Below are 25,129 nucleotides of genomic sequence, written 5' to 3' on the forward strand. Positions count from 1 at the left end.
AAAAATGACACTCACTTGTTTGTCGGGTCTGCCGAATGGCATAATCTGTTCTAACGCCATTGCAATAAAGGTGATATTTCTATAAATTCTCGATGCTTTTAGTCGGGTCTGCCGAACGGTTCGGTTCGAACGAGTTCGCTCGAATGAACATTGACACTAGAAACACTATTCTAACGCCATTAGAATAAAGGTGATATTGCTATAAATTCCCGATGCGTGATATCGCACAATGGAAATTGCGTGACGTCTACCTATACATGCGAATGCGCGAATTTACTTGCTAGCTACTGTATTGAGTGCGTCGTCCATTAATAATGTCATTGTACCACTATCATTGATATACTACTACATGAGGAGTTCCCATACAAGTGTCATTTTAAAAATGTACCACAAAAGAAGATATTACGAATATAGTCTTGTAATATTTCCTTGTAGGTATAATGCGTTAAGACCGTTAACATGGATTACCGAATTTCACCCGTATTGCCATGGCTGTAAAACTAAATTTGCCTTCTTGGAATAGTGACCCTAAGGGTGTCTGCAACCCAAGGCTTGCAAGCTACCAAAAATTCATGCCTGAGCGGACAGAGCAAGTTGTCATGCGCTGACTATTAGTTAGAGTAAGATGCAAGCTAGATCGAGCTTACTCATAATTATTGCCAGGTCGTTTTCGAGACAAATATTAAGTGAGCTTATATCGAGTTAAGTCCGCTGATATTAAAACAGTAAGTTTTAACACTGGCCGAGTCGCTGAAAATCGGGCGTCATTTTAAGAAGCATATGATTCATCCAGTAGTAAGTATATCAATGACCACTATGCTAAAGGTGCTCTTATAATACTCTCTGAAGCGCTTCACTATTTCCAATATTTCGTTCATGTCTATACCGTGTAAGCGAAAAACAATGTAAACTATTTTTATTAATGCAAATATCACGTGATATGGAAATAAATTATCTTGAATAACATCGAGGTAAACGCTAGAGATCAAGTGAAAGATCATACTGTCCAACGGGAATGCCGGTATGGTATATAATACGCAAGCAGATTCTTCTACAAATATTTGTAGTTACTAACATATTTTATGTAAGTTATTTGCGGACTGGGGCACATAATAATCTCAGGTTTCCGCAGTGGAGTAAGTAGGCAGTTTGTAAGTAAAGTTAATCTTTGAGGTAAATAATATTGCCGCGTTAACCGTTCGCCATTAACGGTATTATGCAAAATTAAGTTACAACTGACGATGCGAGTACTCGTAAAGTTAGACGCCTCTTGGCTTGCGGTCGAGACTGTGATAAGTTGGAATTTTCTACACAGATACTTATAATAGTTATAATGCCTATTACATGCGTGAGTGCGTAGAACTCGGGCAATTTTCTCTACGCTGTTACAAATAAATTTCATAGAAAAGTAACTTTTCTGTTTTCAATTTCAAATTATATATAAATGCCATATCTGCATTGTATAGCCATAGTAGGAGGCGAGGGACATGATACTGGACCAATGAAGCCAGACACAGCGAAGTAAGTAAGTAAGTAATGTTCCGATACATAGTAATTTAGTTTTACAGTTTTCCATTTGTAAATGAAAGGATAATGTCCAAGTGACAGTAGATGGAACGTTCAATTGTTTTTTAAGGCTTGTATAAAATCAAATTTTTACAACGTTTTTATAGGCTCGTATTCTGGTTTGTCCCGTGGTTGATTATCCAGTAAAAATCTTGCAATCGATTTTTAACTAACTTCCCGACTAGCTAGACATTTGAAACTTTTAGAATATATCAGAACACGATGCCAACGCATTCTTTTATTACTTTTAGCCATCTTTAAGCAGAATTGAATTAATTTTCAGTTAATTCTGTTTTGTATGGAAAGTTATTTCAGAAAAAAATCGTAAAAAGTAATAGACTATTATTGGTTGCTAAGGGGGTGGTCCTAGCAACTAAATTATTAATATATACGTGCGTTACTATGGAAATCAAAATGAAATGTCAAAATGACATTTCAGTATTCTATATTTGTATGTTTGTTTGTTTTTTATTTACTTCATAAATTTGAGCATATTGAGCATAATAATTCAACAGAAAATTTAAAAACGTTGTATATAACAAGTTCTTTTTATCTTGTAATTATTTTATTGTTATTATTTTCATGAGGGATACCTACACGTTGGCGTTATAATATTGAATCATGTCCTTATATATTATTTTAAATGCTTTTCTATCCGTTCGCATTCAATCCGGGCGCAAAGCCGACGCCGGGCTTTAAGCGTTATTTATCGCTACAATTACGCAATTAACTGTTTTTATTAACCGCGTAGTTAGTAGGCGTTACAAATAAACTTTCACGGTTATGTTTATATCAGAGATATTCCGAGCCCCCGATTCGTGATATCTATATATTTCATCGGACAACCATAGACAACAATTTAAAACCTGTATGTGTACACAAACTAGTTTCAAGATTACATCTTTGTATAGATAGATGACTTCGACAATGATTATCACCCCCATACATTACGATTGAAGTCAATTTGTTCCTATTTTACATTACAATGTTTTTATTAGCTCGTATTTTTATTTGTCCGGTACAAATCTTGCAATCGATTTTTAACTAACTTTCCGACTAGCTAGATATGTATTTGAATTTTTAGAATATATCAGAACACGATGCCAATGCATTATTTTAATTTTTAGCCATCTTTAAGTAGAATTGAATTCATTTTCAGTTAATTCTGTTTTGTATGAAAAGTGATTTCGGAAGAAATCCGTAATCCAATCCACTATTATTGGTTGCTAAGGTGGTGGTCCTAGCAACTTAACTATTAATATATACGTGCGTTACTATGGACATCAAAATGACATTTCAGTATTCTATATTTGTTTGTTTGTTGCAAAATAACAAAAAATGATTTGTTGACAATTGCTTTAATTGTTCTAAATTATTAATACATAGAATTGTCAAGTTTATATGATTCGACAGAAAATTAAAAAACATGGTATATAAAAAGTTCTTTTTATCTTGTAATTATTTCAAATCAAGTCAAACCAGATATATCTATATACCAGTGGCAAAGGGTGGAGGTAGGCTGGTAAGATCCGACATAAATAGTGCACACTAAATTTGTCAATAAAACGTATTTGTTTTCATTGAACTTTACGATATATAGTGTTTGTTAGTTTCTAATTTTCAATTAAACTCTGCGTAATCCAAGTACCGGTTTAGTCTGCTACTTGATTTCGATACCTACTTTATATCTAGTCATATTATGCAGACATTCACTAAAATACGTTTAACATTTAATATTGTAAATAAATTGCAATAAAGGCATCTAAAAATAATCATAATATTTCACGTAGACGATATAATCGTCAATCCTAGTAAAATCAACACATAAAAAGTATTTTCTAATATTATGTATATTCGATTTCTAAACAATTTACCAAGGTTAAATCTTTGCATTTAACTATTCTCTAAGTAGCAGTTAAGATAAAACAAGACATTTATTTTTTTCTAAACAAGATTAGGTAATATTTCAATGAACACCTAAGGACATTTTTTTGTCAAAATATATCTTTAAAACCCATATCTACCTGTCTGTCGCAAGCAATCGAAATCACATTTCCTGTTATCAAAAAAGTGTTATCGACCAATAAATCGGGCACCTACGCAATTTCAGCATAAAATTGATTGACTTCAACCTGGTAGACTGAAGTATTTAATTGCCAAGTCAGATTTTTTTACTCAGACATTTATTAACTAAAAAACAGCTAAAACCAAACTTCGTTTGGCCTTCTTTCAATGTTGATTTCGCACGGACTAAACACCATCTCTTGTTAATAAAATATTTTTTTCTATATTTGTTATTTCTACAGATTTATACAAACAAAAGTAATGGTCAAAAATTATAAATACAGTGAAAGTAATAAAAAGCATCTTTTTATATATAAAACAAAATAAGTTGATACTACAGCTAAAAGCGGAAGCTATAAGAAGCTTTTAATAGCTACCAGAGTTAGTAAAAACAACACCATTATTTTGCCTCAGCTTGTAGGACCTCGATGAAATTACATCTAAGAGAGCCTTAGTGTTAGTTAATGCAGCTGGCTTCCATTTTTTAGTCTTGTATTTTTTTAATTATATGTAAATTCAAAACATCCCATTCTTCAATATAAATAATTATTCTAGATTATCTTGAACGGATGTAATAAAATAAAATTAAGCCTTTGAAATGAGTATATTATACTGATATTAAAAGTAGGGATTCGTTCTAAGTGCCGCAGGCGAAAAAACATCATTTCCATGTTTGTATCATTATTCTCTTACCTTCCTATAGGTATTTACAGCCTCTTTATAATGTGCAGCCCTTAAGCAGAGCATTACCTACACTATCTTACAATATGCGCTTTGCACTAAGTATTTGGATAACGTGTGAAGTACCATAATAGTATGGACGCATTCAAGCGAAAGCCGTTAAAGATTTTGCCTAAACAAAGTTTACTTTATTTATTTGGTATCCTCTAAGTTTAATGTATAAAGCACTGGCTAATCATACTGGAGTTTTAGGTTCAATTCCCGGTGACGTTACAATATATATATGTGATTCTTTTAATCCTGGATGTTTCAGAGATTATTGCTTTATTACAAACACTATTGTACTGTTATTGAACCTAGCGGCTTGTTGTAGTATTAAAATATAAAAAAATACCTTATGTAATAGAGTTTAAATTAAAATTTATTGATACTTTCTAGTTTTATACAAGATTTTATGCACATTAATTTTATGAGTTTAGTTAGTTAAAACCTTCAAATTTAAAGCTAAGATGGTACGTTATAAAACAGGTATTATATAAAATTATATTATATGATTTAATCTAAAATCATTATGGAATTTAAGCAAAATTACGTCAACTTATTACGTATATATCCGTTTTAAAACTAAAACGAAAAAATAAATGTAGAATTTTGAATTAATTATGAATATTGCTTCCTGCTGTATGTTTATCTGATGATACCGAGAGTTAATTTGAAAAATCCGGTGGTACAATTAAAGCACACCGAATCGATTGAGTTATCGCGCTGGATCTGTGAATGGGCTATGGTTTGATTTGCCAATCAACATTTTTAGCATTTGTAACCGAAGAAACAGAGTTGTACACCGTTATTAGTAAAGTTATACTATTGTGATTTCTCGCTTCTCAATAATTATATGTTAAAAGATACACCATGACTCGCTACAGTACACGAATTGAGATCTTTAGTTTTTTTTTCTTCAAAAATCGATTTCATTATTCGGAATAGTGCACATTTGAACAGAATTAAAACATTTGTAGTATATTTTTTAAAAATAGTTAGAGGAAAAAACAATTCAACACGAATAGTAGCTAAAGTAGACCACAGTTAATTAACTGTCCGAGAGTAAGTTAATTTCTTAATTGGCAAAAACTCCCTTGATTAAGTCCTTTCATGAGATGTTAAAACTTAATTAAAACCTTGTAACATTAAAGTCCATTTACTGTAAAGAATTAATGAGTTTATCGTCAATAAAACTGTAACCAATCAATTAGAAGATTATAAAAATATTACAGTTAATAATACAAGATAAAAATGGATGAAAACAACTCTTGGCCTAGAAGATATACGAGTGTTATAATGATTCACGTCGTCTTACACGAGGCAGGTCATTTTTGATAATAGAAGAGAATCAGCCGCCCAAGAGAATTCTTCAATGTCATAGAAGGATGCATAACTGCCTTATTTTTAAGGTACAATTGAAAAGTGCTTGGGACCCCTAATATTTGACCTGAATATACATATAAACAAAGCATAGAAAATAAGCAATAGGTATCGCGTCAATTTTAATTTTTAATATCAATATTTTATAAATCCTTACTAATAAAGATACAGGCATAATAGTATCACGCATAGTTAAATGATACATACGCGATGTTAAATGATACACAATTCTATCGCTAAACAAACTAAACTGTAGTAAGCAGTTGATCCAACCAAGTTAAGTCTCACATAGTTCCGACGCAATGACTGATTTTGAGGTACCTTACGATAAAAAACATTCAAATTTTAATTTTACAAATAAATCCATGCATTTGAATGATGTATAATTTATACAAACATGATTTAGTCTAATTTTATTAAATTTATTCGAAAACAGACTTCCCCAGAAAAAAATCCACGCCCATGGAATCCAGAGCTTGTTTTGCTGTTTCTTAACAGCGCGTGGTATGCCTACTCACACGAGACGTCACTAGTTGTAACATTGTTTATTCCGTGAAATCTAAACCGAGATTATTAAAGAAAACATCCATTTATGAGGAGTACGCATATAATTCGATGACTAGTTTGGAGACCCCCTTTTCAAATATCTGACGAATTGGTTGCGTATTTTGCGTCAAAGAAAATCGCCACTGGCTGTACACGGAATCCATTCATCGAGACTTTGATTTTTCTCAATTCACCTTATTATAGCATTGTCATATTATTATAACTGTGACCCGGTGTATGCGATAATAACGCATTAAAGCTCGACGTAATTTTATACATTTTCGATCTTTCATCATGCCAAAAATTAGGCCTCGAAATATAAGTACCTACGAAGGTTTTACAATGGCCCTACGGGCAACACTTACACTGGAAAGTGGTAGTATCTTTGATAATCAATAGATTTTAATTGAGTTTTTTTTTCAATTCTAATGGACTTAAGTTTTGTACTATTCCATTTGAGTCGTTTTTTGAGACCCGGGTTTCGCCATTCGGCATCTTCAGGCACTGTGTACACTCACCAAAAAGGCAAATATACACCGACAAAGAAATGCAATTAGTTCTAACTTATATAACACAATAATAATAATACAATAAATTAAGTAAAAACTTTATCACCTACATATTAAGTCAAGGATCACAATAAAAAAATATAACAAACAAATAAAGAATAGTTGAAGAGTGTTTTTGAAAAACCCCTACCTTATCACTAATAATACACTCGATAAGCGTGTATAAATCGTCAAAACTTAATAATAAGATCATTAGTAATTATTATCCAAGCCAGGGACGTGTTCCGCATGCCGCCAAAGAGTGCAACACTTCGTACCCTTGTGGCACAAAATCATAGGTTTCGTCGCCGTGGCCGGCCCTCTCTCACCCTGCAGCGGTGCTACAGAAGCGATCTACGTGCTGCAGGTCTGACATGGCGGGAGGCGCAAAAGTTGGGGATGGACTGAGGGAAGTGGAGCGAACTTGTGCTTGCCCTATGCCCCAATGCTGGTTCGTGACAGGGTGGAAGAAGAAGTAATTATTATAAACAATAAAAATACTACACTCAAGAGGCGTAAAATCGTCTATTCTTGGAGCAATGGTAACGTATTGGGATTTTAATGGAGTTAACTAATGAGATTCTTTTCTTCAGATAGGATTCAATTTAAAGGAAAAGTCTGAGCTTTTATGTTGAGAGTTAATTATTATCATTTATCATGTACCCATCGCGAGCGGACATTGCTCGCGAATGATTCACTTGATCGATTCCAAAAGGCGAAATGCTAAAACGAGCTTGCGCAATAATAAGCAGTGTCTATAATCGGCGCGAGAGTGGGCGCAGTGCTCAAACGTATGAAGGCCATCGCACAATATAAATAATATAAGTACGAAGGTACGTACAGGTACAACAAAAATAACGTTATTTTGTTGTTATGTCAGCCGAAAAGGAGTTGTGAGCTTCCTTTGTAACGGTACGCTGTGCTCGTTGGAAGAGTTCACGCTGTACTGCGTGCCGACGCATTCTTCGACAGGGAGAATGACTTAACTGACCCAAAGACTCCATCAACCATACACACCTATATCAATTCGTCAATCAATAGTCTTACAATATTATTTAGAGTAAAACATCGGGATCAGGATTGGTTTGGTTTTGGAATATTAAAAACTTGAATTATGAATGCTGTGAAACAGATGAGTGGGTTTGATTCGTTGAAACAGTAATCATTTTAAAAGTACAAACAATTAAACAGTATTAAAATAATCCCAGCAACAACTGTTGCTGTATTTTTAATATCCACTAGCCATTTACACAGTGGCGTCCCGTGGGGTAGGCAGACTGAGCGTCGCTTGGGAGCGGCAGTTACTCGAAGGGCGGCAAATCGAGTAGAAACATTTTGTATAGAAATAGCTAACTAAACTTAGTAATAACGAAAATATCTTGCCATTTAAAAAATAAGCTCACCGGTTGGAAACAAAATGTATTAACTAATAAGGTTTGACAGGACTTTTTTTGTCGGGTACACAATTTATAAGAAGCTAATGTATTACCAAGACAAAAAATCCCACTTTTGGGGGGGGGGGGATATTTATTAATTTAATTTTATATGTTTTAGTGGTAGGTATATATTTTGTTAGTACCTACCTAATGCATCCATGCGACACATTTCTTTGGAGTTATGAAAGGATAATAAAAAAAAATACTGTACACAAAATAGAGCGGTATTTTGGCGCTGCCTAGGGGCGATATTTTATCTAGGGACGTCACTGCATTTACAACATTGCTAACGTTTTTGTAAGGGCAAAGCCTGTCTACATTCTCACGCTAAATTTGTCGATGCCTCAAGTCTCTATTAATTAAAACCGCCACTGAGTGGACGCGTATCACTTTTACGCATTTTTCATGTTCCTGTCCATATCTATTTATGGTAAAAATACTACTAAAAAGGTCTTTTTTATATATAAAGTTTATATTGACTAAGTGACATTGTTCATAAGTAAATTAAATGCCCAGACATTGCTATATATAATTTGCTTCAAAATGCGACGGATGATAATAATAAATAACAATAAGATACAAAATCCAACACGTGAAACTGCCAGCAGTAAATACCTACTATTGATCAAATAAATGACCGAAGAAACGAGGCCGTCACCAACGATGGATCGACACCGGCCGATTATAATTTTATAGCCAAAGTAATCATAACATTCAAAACCCAATATGTAATTAATAATTACATGATATAATTTAAAATGTAATAATATAATATACATTCTAAATGGAAAAAAAAATTACTAGCTGGTACGGTTCAAAGTTTGAAGAAACGAAAAAAAACAAAATTCATTTTGTATCTACATATTATTTAATGTGGGTATTGTAGACCAGTGTATGCTTTCCGTAATCACATATGCGTGTAAAACATGGCCCGTAAGTAAAATGTGCTGTAAACATGCTGAGCATAATGCGAAATGACAAAAAGTAGAATGAGTGGATAAAGAAACAGACAATTAGTGTCTAAAAACCTCAAATAGAAATGGGCTGGATACATAGCTCAAAGAAGGGACAATCGCTGAACAAATAGTCATCCATTGATACCCAAGAGGTACAAAACGTCCGCAAGTTAGACCTAGTGGACGCTGATTCGATGAAATTGTTAAGATCTGCGGAAGTACGTGGCGACGCAACGCACAGAACCGAGAGAAGTGGAATAAGCTTGGAGAGGCCTTCATCCAGCACTGTATAGATTCAGACTGATGATGATGATGATTGTAAACGTAAAATAAATAAAATAGAAAAAAAAGTGGTGGACTTACCATTCGGACACGAGAAAAGATTTTCCTGAAACAAAAACAAAAAAAAATGTTATAATTTTTTATCAATGAAAATATCAAATATAATAAATATTATAAATGTAACAAAAATGTAATACAAAAAAATCCAAATTTAAAATTAGTCACGTAATCGATTATTATTGATTTGAACATAAGTTGTTCAGATAATATTTTAGTTCTGTCAAAGATCGGACGTCGAATTTTTAACAATTATTATTCGGGCTGCATTGCTTTATTCTTCATGGCGTTACGAAAAACGAGTTTGCTTTTAGAGTAAACCCGTGACCTCTCTAAAACAAAGCACACAATAAAGTACTTTCAGTTTTAATTTTGGTATTTTAAGTCACGAATTTATAAAGTAGTTTAGTTGCCCGAGCACAAGGCGCCTGTGTTTGCACAGCCTGGTTAAAAACTCTCGAGAATCTGGCACATGTGGGAGATTTCTACTCGAATCATAGGTATATACTTTCTTTGACTATGATGATAAATCAATAAACTAATACCTACTAATTTTGTTAACCCATTAATGGGCTACTGACCATTCAATATGATATACCTATCGTAACCTCGTTTCTCTACTTTTCTGTAAAGAAAACATAACTTTTTAGAATGTCAATCACTGGTCACAAGTTCTCACTCCAGAAGACGTTGACGTATATTATCAATCAACTCTCAAATTAAATAAACTTTTTATAGTTTATATCATAACACAGATTAATAAATAGAATTCAAATAGGCTATATGCCAATACGAAATTTTGAAGCAGGGTTTTGAATGTGTGAGTGTCCTACGAAAATGAAACACACATTATAGACGTGTGTTGCAACCTTCAAATACGCCAATATTGAATGAGCGTCATTGCATAAACCGAGAGCAGTTATCAGATTGAAGGACAAGCTTAAAATGAAGTATTTTTGACACGTGTTTAAGTTTATCCCATATTCTTCCACACTCGAGATCGGTTGCCTGTAACTCCACACCCGTTAGGTATTTCAGTACCCATTATTTCTTGAGTCCTGATGAAATAGAACAAACTACACATGGGGAAATTTTCAATCCATAACTCATTTAATTAAAAAAAATATATATTATATTTTTTATTTATTTCATACCACTTATCTAAATATAATCTGTAATTTGGCGGATACAATTTTGTTTTGAAAATTGATTTTAGATTTTTTCAAACCCCTTACAATCAATATCCTTAAATAAAAAGTTGTATTACACAAATGTTAAACAATTTATTAAGTAGTTTTTAAATTTTTTAACTATTACTAATAAATTATGCCGTTAGATATGTTTAATTACAACGTCTGTAACGGTTATGGGAATTAATTTTCATTTAACATATAAACATTAATACATTTAATATGCAAAAAAACACAGCGTATTCTCTTCTCTACGTCATGACATGTTGCACGATGTAAAAGTTAAAACTGATAAAATTCAGTCACAATATAATATTATTATATCATACATCAATGTAATAAGTAAATAGAAACACAATATATTAAATTTATGCTTTTAGTTTAAACACATATTTTGTTTTAAAGATCAAACCTGATGAACAACACATTTCACATCAATGTATATCAACTTTATTTACAAAATTGAATCCGTGATCCAAATGTCTACCAAGAATGTCTGAACAAAAATAAAATGTAGAAATAACAGATAAAATATCACATTAATTATTTTTCTTAGAATTGACGATTTACACCTCTTGATTGTAGTATTTTTATTGTTTATAAAAAATAATGATCTATTATTAGGTTTTGACGATTTATTATAATATTTTATCGAGTGTATTGTTATTAATAAGATAGGGTTTTTACTAATTAGGTTTTTTATCGACACTATTCATAATTGGTTTATTGTATTTTTTGTGACCTTTGTCTTGATAGGTAGGTAATGGAGTTTTTACCTACTTTATTGTATATATTTATTATATAAGCTAGAGTAAAGAGTGTTCGTTGTCAGGGTGTGTTTACCTTTGGTGAGTGTACACGGCGCATGAAGATGCCGAAAGGCGAAACCCAGGTCGGAAAAAACGACTTAAATGGAATAGTGCGCTTAGCTTGAATCCATTAGAATTTAAATTCAAATTCCATCAAGTACCTTCAGTCGATAGTATTAACAATGGTATTTAATTATTACAAAATTCCAATGAGAATTTAATGAAAATCGTCCCCCCTTAATTATTGTATATAATATATTCAAAATATAATTTGGGTGAGAGGCACAGATCATTTCGTCTCATTCGTTTTATACATAAACGTAGACAAGTCGTTTATTTGTATATTGACTTAAAAATACTTCCTGTAGAATTTTATATACTTAATTAATATTATTATTTATACATAGCATCATTATCATCCCTTGTTTGTGGCAGATAGTGAGTAGTGGAGACTGGGGAAGATGAAAATTGGGTTGTAATGCAGGTTGTGACGATTACGGATAAATAAACATAATATGCCTGTTGTTTAGTCAAGTAGTTACACAACGATGGGATCGAACACTGTTATTAAGCGATGTATTATAAAACATAAAACTGAATCGAGTGTGCTGGGATCGTTTTGACGAGATCAAAATGTCAATCTTTTGTATTCGAAAGAGAAACCTCGCCAACTATACTTAATAATTGTTATTTTACTCCGGCGCATATCTCGATTGAAATTTCACTTCCGCGGATTCAAATGAAGCTACTATGTTTTTTGCAACGTTTTTTTTCAAACCTTATATCAACACAAGAAAATCACAATATGTTTACATAAGATCAATTGAAATGATATTGTGTAAAAATCATGTAACATTAAGATTGTCTATTAATGTGCTGTTAAAGGTCTATTACAATAGTAATAAAAAAAAACCTACGTTAATATTTACTCGACGTTAAAGTATTTTTCCAATATTTTGAACCATTGTCATTTGAATTCCATCACACTCACGATGACGGAGCGGTAGCATGTCGGTTTATCAGTGGCGAAGGGTGGAGGTAGGTTGGATCTGACATAAATATTGCACATTAAACTTTGTCAGTCAAACGTAATTGTTTTCATTGAACTAAGATTACAGTATGTAGATAGTGTTTGTTATTTTTTTAGAATTAAATTAAATCCTGCCTAATCAATGCCTTAGTAAATAATAGTCAAAAATATTCTTTTACCCATAAAATATCTTAAAGTATGCCATTAAACCACACTTCATTTTAGGTATTTAATAGATACAAGAATATTTTTTATCGATTATAGTACCTACCTATATACCTAGTATAGGCAGGGCTTAATAAATTTAAAAAAACTAACCAACATCAACTGTATTACGTATTCTTAATTAAACGAAAACAAATAAGTATGACTGTGTGCACTATTTTTGTCGGATCGCCCATAGCATACCTAAACTATTATGATTTGGTTTAGGCAGTGTAGAATTGATTTTAAGAAACTAAGGCCCGTTTCAGGCGTGGCCGCTTTATTCTCAAGCCGCCGATACACCTGTTTTTATTATCGCAGTCAGTGTTATGTTCTAATTTATAACGGGAAATTATGCGTTGACTCATTAGCTCTGGGGCGTTCATAAACATAATACAAAGGCCTCCTATATTATATCGAGCATGACACCGGTGTCCCGTCTGAAACGGGCTTAACAATCACCATTTGTAAATTGCAGTCTTAGTTCGATAAAAACAAATACGTATAACTGACAAATCTTAAAAGCCTACCTCCTCCCTTTTGCCATTTTGGTTTATAATGTGCCGGCTTCAAATAGTGAATCTGACAATAGTTTATACCTAATATCTAATAGGTTGAGCAAGTGGCTAACATCAATTTTGTGTAAAAATAAAAATCTGTTAATACAACCTCCATTCTGTTGAGGCCTGTACGATCATCTTAGGATCGAACACGGTTAAAGACAATGTTTTACGCATAATGTACATTCTGCGTTCAAATAAAAACATGGTGAACACGTAATTATTCCATTTTTAAAAACATCTAACCACCCCTAAATACATAAACATATTATTATACCTTCTGTCACCCTTAAGTCATGTTGGAACAATATATAGTTAACTTATTAAATTCAGAATACAAATATGTTGATAAAAAGTGTCTTGAAAATTTGGAATTGTACACCATTTAACTTTATAAAAAAAAACAAGGTTAAATAATAAGAAAGTCACTTAAATTCAATTATTTCCGTTGACGCACTATTTATTTCAGGGCTAACGTAGTACCACGTACCTATTATGAATCATTATTACAAGAGTACCAGAATGAAAACACGTTTGCGGTATTCTAACACTAACTCAATTATTAACTTACTGTTAAAATGTATCTGAGTGGAATGATTGCATTCATTTTTATTGTGTTTTTTCTTCACACTTGATAAAACGCAATGTATGAAACTGAGAGCGAATGTATGATTCGGAAAATGATAGATGTTCTTTGAAGAAATGCCCTGACCTAAATGCTCCCATATAATTATTTAAGCCGAGAGAGGAAATAGAACTTAAGACAATGAAGTCTATTCATAGTTTTAAAGTATGAAAGAGGATTTTAGCGTTAAATCATTGGTTTTTTCATTTTATCTCCCAATATGATACAACATATTATATGTATGTATACCTATATGCAGTGGCGGCTCGACGACTTTCTAGGTGGTGCGGTTTAGCCATTAATTATTATCAACTATACATACCTACCTACATTCTCATATTATTTTACATTAACTAATATAATATGATTTTAATAATGAGGAAATGAGATTTTTTTCAGAATAAATCGAGTCGTTACTTAATCATATCTAAAAATTGTGAAAAATATTAACTTAATTAATAATAATAATTATTATAGATTTACCATTATCACCTTTGAACAACAACATACAATGAGCGTTTTTACTAACCTATGGGGTCATTTGATTTGGTCCCTAGTATGCGTATAGTAACGCTAATGCATTCACATACTTTGTAGAAAGAGATTTCCACCGCAGCAACGGGATGGAACTGAGTGACCCCGATCAGCGCAAAATAGACGCCATAGCTTTTTTAATTTGTACATAGGTGTCACCGTGAAATATGGCGTATTTAATTTAATAAGTTATTTTAATACCGCGTAATCATCATTATGCTATCACATAATTTGTAATTATTGCTTTATTTATTTGTATAATAATAATAAATATCTCTCTAAAATTGCGTCGGGTTTAGATAGATGAAATAAATTAAATAATTCATTTAATCATTTAATTAGGTACGTATATTATGACAATGATAAAAATATCGGACGTTTTTTTACGCATTTTGACATGATAAAGATGTGGGGATGGTCCCTATGAACCCTTAAGGTAGAGCCGATCCTGCCTATATGTATTTATGTAATACATAAATCAGAAATGATTTAATAGTACCAATACTATGTAGACTGTCGTAGACAATGAAGATCCCAAGCCAAAGCCGTTGGGGGTGTTATGGAGAAAATGTGTTATTTATATTAGATTTTTAGAAAACTAGTATATAAGTAATAATTATTTCACAGAGTAATAAGTGAAAAATATTAATCGTCAAAACAGATTAATAAGATCGCCATGGACTAAGGTGTTTAAGCCAGTTTCGGTGTATTAATCAATGACGGTCAGGTTATAAAACGTTTCGTTTCGTTTACATGTCAAACTTTAATAAAAATTATGATACATACAGACGTAACTATTGAAAATATCATATTCTTTAATACGTCTATAAGTCTTACAGCATCACTCAGAACTAACTTCCCTTATTTTTTTAAATTCTTTGAACCAAACAGAAGGTATTTTGTCAAGCAACTCTTTTTTTTAAAGCTTGGCACTGACGATGTATCGACCATTTCTGTCGCTTATATGTATGTATGTATCTTAGTAAATAATTTAAAATTATAACTATATAATTTAATATAAATACATATTAAATAATATAATACCAGGGTTGGTGAAAACCAATAATGTATTGTCCATGTGTAGCGTTTGACTTCTTGTTCACATAATACCACAGTACCAGGTACCTATCTATACTAACATATATATTTGCATTTTATATGAAATTATATATTGTTTAGAAATATTAGGATATACAACAACATGAAATGTAAATCTCCTTCAATGATTGGCAATAATTAATAATGATAGACGGAGATTCCTATTAAGGACCGCTGTGCCTAAAGTGGAAGTAGCGTGAAATAATAATCATAGCCAACCTTCGAAAGACGATGTCATTAAAAGAAGAAGACTATTTATAAGTAAAGTATTTCAATATATTTATTTATATATCGTAAATTAAAAATGTATTTGGACTCTACATAGAAAGAGTCTTATATGAATTCCGTATTTGGAGTTTTGAAGGCAGTTCAAATCAAATTATTGTTTTTTCTTCTTCTATTGGCAGCTCCCAAATAAAATGGTGGCATGCGTTACGGTTCAAGTTTAAAGACTGTTGCTTTATTTATACAACCTAGGTACAAATTTCTCAGTGTTTTACGTGATTATTCGTCGAAGAATTAGGTACATTACAAATATTGTATCTATCTATTATCCTATGTATCAGGGAACTGAAATACATAACGGGCAAGGCGATAGCAGGTAACCAACTCGAGTAAGGAAGAATCCGGGTTAAACTTCCACACGTGTCAAGAATACGTTTTACGTCGAATACTGAAAACTGGTCTCGGTTTATGCATTTACGCTCATTTAATGTTGATGTATTACACACACTCACACATTCAAAACCCTGCATCAAGATGCGGCGTATTGAATATAGCCTATCGGTATTCTATTAAATAGATAATAAATTTTATTATCTGCTCTGTGGCTAAATCTTACATTCAAATATCTGCTTTAATATACTACAATATGACGTGACATGCGTAAAATGTCAAATAATTGAAGTCGAATTTAATTATAACCAATAACTTTAATTATAACTATATAATCCAACGAATTTAAGTATGCAAAGCTTAGTTTGAAAATATAATCATATATGTAATTAACTTATCAGGTTAAACTGAAATTATTATAGTGTAATCTCATAATAGAAAGCAAGTGTAAAGTTATCTTTAAATTATTCCGGAATGCTAAGTCACTTCTTGTGCTAACTTGATTTTATATACGTATTTAGGCTCAATCTCTATAGAAAAGGGTATTTTTCAACATCGCTAGTTTGACCAAACTGGCAGATCAAAACGACCTAATTGATCTCAAGCACAAGTGTTAATTGTTTCACAACAATCTACTTTGTGTTTGAAAATAAAAACGCACATCGAAAGTGGAAATTCAACAATCAACGACCGCAAACGAGGTCCAAACATCAAGGTGGTCAAGTCGGAAACAATCGATGCTTTATGGTCAAAAAAGAAAGAAAGTTTTTTTGTAGTAATATTCTGCACGACTTCTTGTACCCCAGTAATGAAGGCTCATAAATTATATTGGGCGGAGCAATTTGGAACACAGATCACATACCTAACGAAGTGTATCAAATTGTTATTATGTACTTAATAGTATGTAGAATTAGAACATACTCTAGGTACCTAATTAGTACATTCGTTTTATTACGTATTTTATGTATATTTGTAAATAAATTATTTGAACAATTCTAAAAAGTTATTAATTACAAAACATAATAATATGCAAGTACCTAGGTATTTATTTCGCATAGTACCGGTTTCTTCCGCTTAAATGGAATATTCTCAACGATTCATCAGTCATATAAATTCTATTTTATTTTAAGTAATACAATGTACTTACACGGAAAATTGACTGCATTGGGAAAGGATTACAATAATTCTAAAAAGTAAAGTGTTGATGAAAAATTTGCCTATTGACAGTAAAAAATATATCCAGGTAATTACCAAAGGCATTACTGTGCATTCCACAGTAATAACTAGATTGATAGAGTGAGAGACACTAAGCAGGTGAAATGGAAATGGGCTGGCATTACGTTCGGCAAGTCGACAAGCGCTGGACAAATGCCGTCATACAGTGGTACCCAAGGGGCACTAAACGCCCATAGAGATGCCATAAAATTTGCTGGATAGACGAACTCATAAATTTTTGTGGATGTACGTCACAGCAAAGATCTAGGGACCGAGAAGAGCGTAGGGAGCTAGGGGAGGCCTTCATCCAGCAGTGTATCGACATTGGCCGATGAACTTAAGATTTTTTTCGTATTCTACAATTGCTTATTTTCAGGATTATTTCAGGCTGATTTTATTCATTTACTTGGCTGTAAATTTGAATTATTTAAAATTAAAAAGGAGATGCTCCAACCCGTATCATAAAACGCTATGCGTGGTGAAACAAAGTCCTTAATACACCATTATTGTTTAATAATGCGTAAGTGTAACACCCTTTCAATAAGCTTGTGCATCTGTGCGAGCGTACAAATTGTTTGTTAAATTTGGATCCAGGAACTGATGGTCATTATTTTTTAAAATACACTTCATATGTTAGTTATACCTACTTATTTTTGTGTTTATTTCCACAAAAACGTATTTCCACGTAAAAGTATCTATAAATACTTATTGATTTTATTTTATCTTTAAACAATATTTTTATTTTCTCCAATCAATATAAATTTGAAATTTGCTATTTCGGTACTCCAGTGGAAAGTACAGATGATACATACAATTGTTTTGAGATATACGCGATCAATTTTGATGACTTCTATTAAACATGTTTGTAGTATTGTTTTTTTATGTATGTATATATTAAATAGGGAAATACTCGAGAGGAAAATACATATATATATAATTATTTTATTCTCTTGTTATATATATATTATTATACATATTGTTAATTAATATAAAAAAGAAGAAAGCATTTTTGTCTTTTAAAATGAATTGACTCAATCGATCAGTGTTCCTATTAGGTGGGTGAGAAATAAATGTATCGAAGCAGTCAACACATGGATCGCAATAAATATTAAATCGATTGACTTTTAAAAGCCACGATTGACTTATTAAACACTTTGACATAGCTTGTTTTATTCGCATACGGAAATGCAAGATTTCTGTGATTTATACTCGCAGATAAGTTACAAGATATTAAAAAAACACACACACTTTTAAAATGACCTCACAAAATATTTTTTTGCAACCGGTTTGAAATAAATCTTTACCCAAGTCGATGAGAGTTGGTATTACAATGAATATATTTATACTTATAATAAAATTTAAATACCTGTCTGTGTTTCCAAAATACTTGCTTTATGATCAGTGTTTTGACTTTAATTTTAGGTTTGCCGGTGCATTCATCACGAATAAGAAAAGCTGTCAGATAGCAGCGGTGGAATGGTGAGACGAGGTGCGGGTTAAAGGTGTGTGCGCATACATACGATCGTTGTTAATGGCGCGAGATCAGCGGGAGCTAATACTTTACGTGTGAGACACAATGAGAGGTTACTTTTGACGATACTATTCAGGTGCCCAAATGCACTAATCTCCGACAAGAAGATCTAGGAGATAACCAAAAGTCACTGTAGTCGAAGTGCGATTAATTAAATAGGAGGGGCTTGTTAGTTCTTATTTTAACACGTGGACAACTCGTCGATAAGCGGAAGTCGTTGCAGTCGAAGTGCGGTCAAAAGTAGGTTTTAACATGTTGAGAAGAAGATCTTGTTCGACGACAGTAAATGCTATTTGGTATATATATATATATATATATATATTTATATACCACAGTCAATTATTTATATTTGTTGTCCAAGATATACGTAGTTGTTGACTTGCGCGATTTGAGTACCCTCCCAAAGTATTTTACCATTAATTTTGTCTTCGAGGCCTATCTTTAAACCTAACCGAGCGGGTTTCATTTGCAAGTTACTACATCCTGTTCTGAAGGTATTCTGGATCGTTTGCAAAGATATCAATATCGTCTGAAAATCGCATGTGACTATGGTTTTCATCGTTAATGGCGATTCCAATGTTCTCCAAGTCACATAGCCTGTATATATCTTCCAGAGTAGCGGTGAATAATTTGGGGTAGATCGTGTCGGCTTGTCGGACACCCATCCTAATAAGAAACTTACAATACCGACTTATGAAACTTGACGTTGGCTGTTGTATTACTGTATATTATATTATGTTAATATCGCGCCTAAAGTATGTATCAATCAATACGTCACCTTAATACTATTATACATAATATATAACTTATACTTAACTTGAGGTAGCTATTGAATATTATGATTCTCAACGAAATGATAAAATTAGATAAGTCAGAAGTTAATGGGAACTGTATTAATTTGGTGTTTGAAAATATTGGATAACTTTAAAACCATAAATGCATTAAATAAATAAAATAATATAATATATACAATATTATTTCATTCGAATGAACATTGTTTAAGCGTTTCCAATTAGAAAAAGCACAATTTTCAATTTTCATTTTAAATAATAATTTTGGCCTAGATATCCTAGATTTATGTTCATCAAATAAAGTTTAAATTTTATTTTCTCAACAATGACCAAATCAGAGTTATGTTGTAGTGTTGAGGTGACGATTATAATAATGATTGTATTATAAAACTAGTTTTCATTAGAAAAATAAATGAATAAATTGTGAAGCTATTTAATTTAAGCCTTAATATTCGCGCTTCAGTTGAGTGATTTATAAACACAATAAATAGATTTCGAAACAACTCTACATGCAGGTATTTAAACTCGAGTGATAATAAAATTTAAAAGTGTATCAAGACCGCCCAAGGTTGTCACTCGAACACATTCTCTCAAATTGCCGATTGATTTGTCATCAAGAGGTTTGCGTACCCACTGAACCGCCAATACATTTGATCGACAAACTCGTTTATAATATGTATTACAACGTCCGCGGAATCTCACACGGCAGAATTTCAATAATCCGAATGAGATGATAGTTGACACGAAATCTGTGTGAATAACAATATGATGAGAATAATTTTAACGCAATATTATAATTTGATTACATCTGGATAGAGGTTGAGTACCTATACATGAAAGGGGAATCACATAATAATAATTGAATAATAATGTTGAATTAAATGTATAATGCGTGTGTTACAAAAAAATAATTCGTAATTTGAACCACGTTCATCTTATGAAACAAAATATGATTTAATTCGAATTTTACAACGAAGACGTAGCTTAAAATCTTATACTATCTCATAGGAAGTATAGCATAACATTAAATCACCATGTTCGATTAATGTTCATTAAATCACCACGCGCGTTAGCATGATCTTACTCCTTGTTTGTCAATTTATGGCTACGGCCGTATGTTGTAACTTAGCCACTGAGAAATGCCAATAGAAATGGCGTATTTCAAAAAAATACTACCTTATTCTTAGGTCAATAATTATTATAAAGCAAACATTATTCGTAGAATGTTTATCACATTTGAATGGTCAAAGACATAGCTTATAATCAAAATCTTTAAAATTATCTTTAAATGTGTAAATCTTGCCCATTTTTTGAATAATAAAATGCCTAATTCTTGTCAAATTTGGGATCACAGAGATTATCAATATAATTTTTTATTGTAAATATTTCACTATAATAATGTCAACATAAATTTTAATAATGGTTTTATAAATGCTTTTAAAAATTAATATATATAAAAAATCTTAAACACCACTTCACATGGACGTACTGGAATATGACTATATTCTAAAACATTAGAGCGAGAGGTTTAAAAGAATACTATTTTATGTAATAAAAATACTTCATGCAGTCATCAAATGTTTAAAATAAATATGAACGATAAAAAGGCTTCACAATTATGTAAATAGATTAACTACAACGTTTAAGGAATGTCCAGGATCATGTTTTGAAAATAGCATAAAAGCTCCATTTTGACGTACGCTCCACATGCTGGGCCGTTAACAGATTTTTTTTTATGATAAATATATGTTAGAAACTTGCTCAACCCATTAGGTCCATATTTTGGGTCCAAGCACACGTTGGAAAACATGAGAATTTGCCAGACCTGGGATTCGACCCGGGACCTTATTTGGATAAAGGCTGTGAGATTCGACAAAAATAGTGCACATAAAACTTACAGGTATTATACTTATTTATTCTAATTGAAATAAGAACACAAATTGCCGCTAATGGTTGTTGGGTAGTTTTTAAAATTTAATAATTGAACCCTGCCTAAGCCAAACCATAATATAGGTATATTAGATAAAAAATATTCGTCTATCTATATTATAGATAAAAGATTCTTCTTTATCTATTGTGGTTTTAGTTTATGCAGGGTTTAATTGAAGAATAAAAACTTACTAACACCATCGACAAAATATGCAATATTTTTATTGGATCTTCACAACCTACTTAAATTATTATAGTTTGGCTTAGATCGGGTTTAACTGAATTTTTAAAACTAACCAACACCATCTGCATTTTGTATTACTTAGTAATTATGCCTGTCGGATCTCAATGATCTAGCTAGAATATTCATATAATAGTCAATATGATAAAATATAATTATATTATAATATATAAGTAGTTATCTAATAGATTAATATAAGGGTGATTGGTAGAAATTGATTTTGACTTTCAAATTTATACATCGTTATTCGCGACCCAGTTTTATCTTTTTCCATTTAAAGCTTCTTTAATATATTGAATTTGTTAGTTGTACACATATAACATCTGTATTCATGAATATCAACGATGCCAAAAGATTAATACTTTGATTTAAAAAACTAACAGCCGATTGCCAATAAGTAACGGAATTCAGAAAGCGCTTCAGACAGTATTGTAAAAACAATCGTTGACTTCGTCACAACACGTCATATTGATAGTGGTCAGCACACATGGGCGCAAATCCTGCTGGGTGTCATATTTTTTTTTCAAAAAGATTTTTACTAGTGGTTTTATATTTCTCAGAAGTGTTTTCAAATTATGTATGATACCGGGTTTACGAATCATTTTGAAAATGTACAAATCTTATATTATAATATTATTCTATAATCTAAGATTATAATATTGAATTTACATTAAGTACTAATATTATTTTGTGATTCATATTTTACCAGCCCGTGAGGAGCATTGTGGACATTACAGTATTTGGTTGTTATAGCTTGAAAAATGATTGATTATTCACTCAAACGTCTCAAGCCCTATCGATGGATGACAATAAGTGGTAAGAAAATGTATAAAATATCGTCACTGTTCTGGCAGAAGACACTTATTCGAAAAAATGACATATTGAGTTAGTTATACCAAAATGTTCCTTATTTCAAACTTTACCGTCTGGAAACCTTTTTAATAAATAAGCAGTCTTTATTTTAAAGTCATCCTTTTTACGATTACTTAATAAACTCACATGATAGACCATTTCAAACATTTTAACAATTTCAAAGTCAAATTACTCAAAGCTAGTATTCTCCAGTTAGTGTGTTCTGCCAGAACAGAGACGATATGTACTGTTTTTTAATACTTACTTGTGAACTAGTGGTGTGTATGATTCCTAAGAGCAAAGTGGCGACCACTAGGGCCGCCGAACGTCTTATCAGCATTTTGGATCTGGAAAAGAAAGAAAAATAAACATTATATATATGTAAAAAAGAAACATAAATATATATTTTTACCGTGTTCACTTCTTAGTAGAGCCTTTTGGTTTCCAACAAGGTGGATGCTATTATTAATATACTTTTCTAAATGACGAATAAATTGTTGTTTGCAATTCACCCTACTCATTGGGTTCTTATCCTGGATCAAACAGCACATGCATTTTTGCCCATATTTTTATGGGACTAAGCCCGTGATCAACCGCTGCATCAATAATAATTAAGCCAGTGTGAGAGCAATATTATAATAATGCCATTGAAAACCGAATATTTTATATTACACTAACAAATTTGTAAAATTATTGTATAATGTAAGAAGGCTTCGATGGTTGATCTAGTACTATTTAAGCTCTATCCGTTATATAATTAAGTCGATACATTTGTAATTTAATACCAAAAAGTATATAAAAACCATATTTGTTATTTTATGCCAATCTATTAAAACATTCTAAGTAGGTATAAAGAGTTATTGAACTTATAAGAACATGGATCATATTATACGTATGAGTATAAATTGTTCCTATTCCTATTGTCGTTGAGCTGTTAAAACCTTCGATGTGACAAAAATTAAATTTTACAGGAAAATAAAAAAAACTGTTCTCTCAGCACAAACATGAAGATATACTTTAACTTTTGTTCTGTAAGTAACTTGATTTATCTAAATAACGTGAATTTAAAAGCTCGTCGTTATAGAGTGTTCGTAAAAGCTTTAACGTAGATTGAAGGTATTACAGTATTGTTAAAATGAAATATGTTAAATCGGAGGTTTCTACAATTATTAATAATTGTATTTAAAATTGTATTACTAAACTATGCGGTGTAATATAAATAAACAAAAAAACATGTTTTAACACATCGGAGATTGTAACAAATTAACTAAGTGTTTTTTTAATTAATTATTGATACTTGACTATTGGCACTACACACTTAATCATTGACACTAATATTGTATGAACTTACATATTTTGACTACCTACTTACAGGTTTGACGAGGGTAATACACTTTTAACACTGGGGTTAAAAAACAAAATATAAATAATTTTCTTCTTGAAACTAACTCACAGTTAGTTGTCGTATAATATTATATTTTTTCTTGTAATATCCTCAATCGATTGTATTAAACTGTTAAGACTATAACTATATTTGGCCTAACTCAACTGACTTTTCCACTCAATTGATTGTTTGTTTTTGTACTTATCAGAATACTTAAAATATGCGAAATTCTGAGAAGAGTATTGACCCATTGTTAGTGCCGGACTTTGTTGTTTTATTAAATTAGGAGTAGTTCAAAAAACATATTTTGTTTGGTACTTGTTCGATGTTTCATTTAATATATGAAGACCCGTTATAAAACCAGTAGGATATTATCAATTAAAGTATTAATATAAATATTTATTTAAAATTAAATGATAGAATATTCGTTAATAAAAATGGAAAATACCTACTTCATATTTTTTAACACACATATAAGTAGTTAATTTAATTTATAATTTGTATTATAATATGTCACACGCACAGTATATTTCTGAGTTCCCTGGTCACACGGAATTCACAAAAATTTACTACAATTAGTTGGTATTCATACACATATTATAAAAAGCATAATTTTACCAAAACATGTCGTGTCGTAAAATGAATTTTATATAAGGTGAATACCACATAATAAATACGTTAAACACAGGGAACACAGAATTAATGGGAACTGAAATACCTAACGGGTGTGGAGTAACAAGCAATCGATTTCGAGTCTGGAAGAATATGGGATAAACTTAAACACGTGTCAAGAATACGTAATTCTAAGCCTGTCCTTCGATCTGACAACTGCTCTCGGTTTATGTACTGATGCTCATTTAATATTGGTGTATTTGAAGGTTGCAAGAAATGTGTATAATGTGTGTTTCATTTTCGTAGACACTTACACATTCAAAACCCTGCTTCAAAATGTTGTGTGTTGGG

The 25,129-nt window shown here is 31.6% G+C and overlaps 1 protein-coding gene across 1 annotated transcript in view; it reads right to left on the reverse strand.

Moving 5' to 3' along the window:
- Positions 1-25,129, reverse strand: part of uif (sushi, von Willebrand factor type A, EGF and pentraxin domain-containing protein uif) — a 199,700-nt gene that overhangs the window by 110,650 nt on the left and 63,921 nt on the right. Inside the window, exons 2-3 of the mRNA XM_085950385.1 lie at positions 23,048-23,129; positions 9,583-9,607 (exon numbers count right to left, since the gene is read on the reverse strand). Of these exons, the coding sequence (XP_085806511.1) occupies positions 9,583-9,607; positions 23,048-23,122 (100 nt within the window). The 5' untranslated portion in view covers positions 23,123-23,129. The remainder of the gene's footprint in view (positions 1-9,582; positions 9,608-23,047; positions 23,130-25,129) is intronic.

This window comes from Rhyacophila brunnea, unplaced genomic scaffold (assembly GCF_057557595.1).
Source record: "Rhyacophila brunnea isolate RB1 unplaced genomic scaffold, BYU_Rbru_1.0 scaffold_10, whole genome shotgun sequence".
Classification (NCBI taxonomy): domain Eukaryota; kingdom Metazoa; phylum Arthropoda; class Insecta; order Trichoptera; family Rhyacophilidae; genus Rhyacophila; species Rhyacophila brunnea.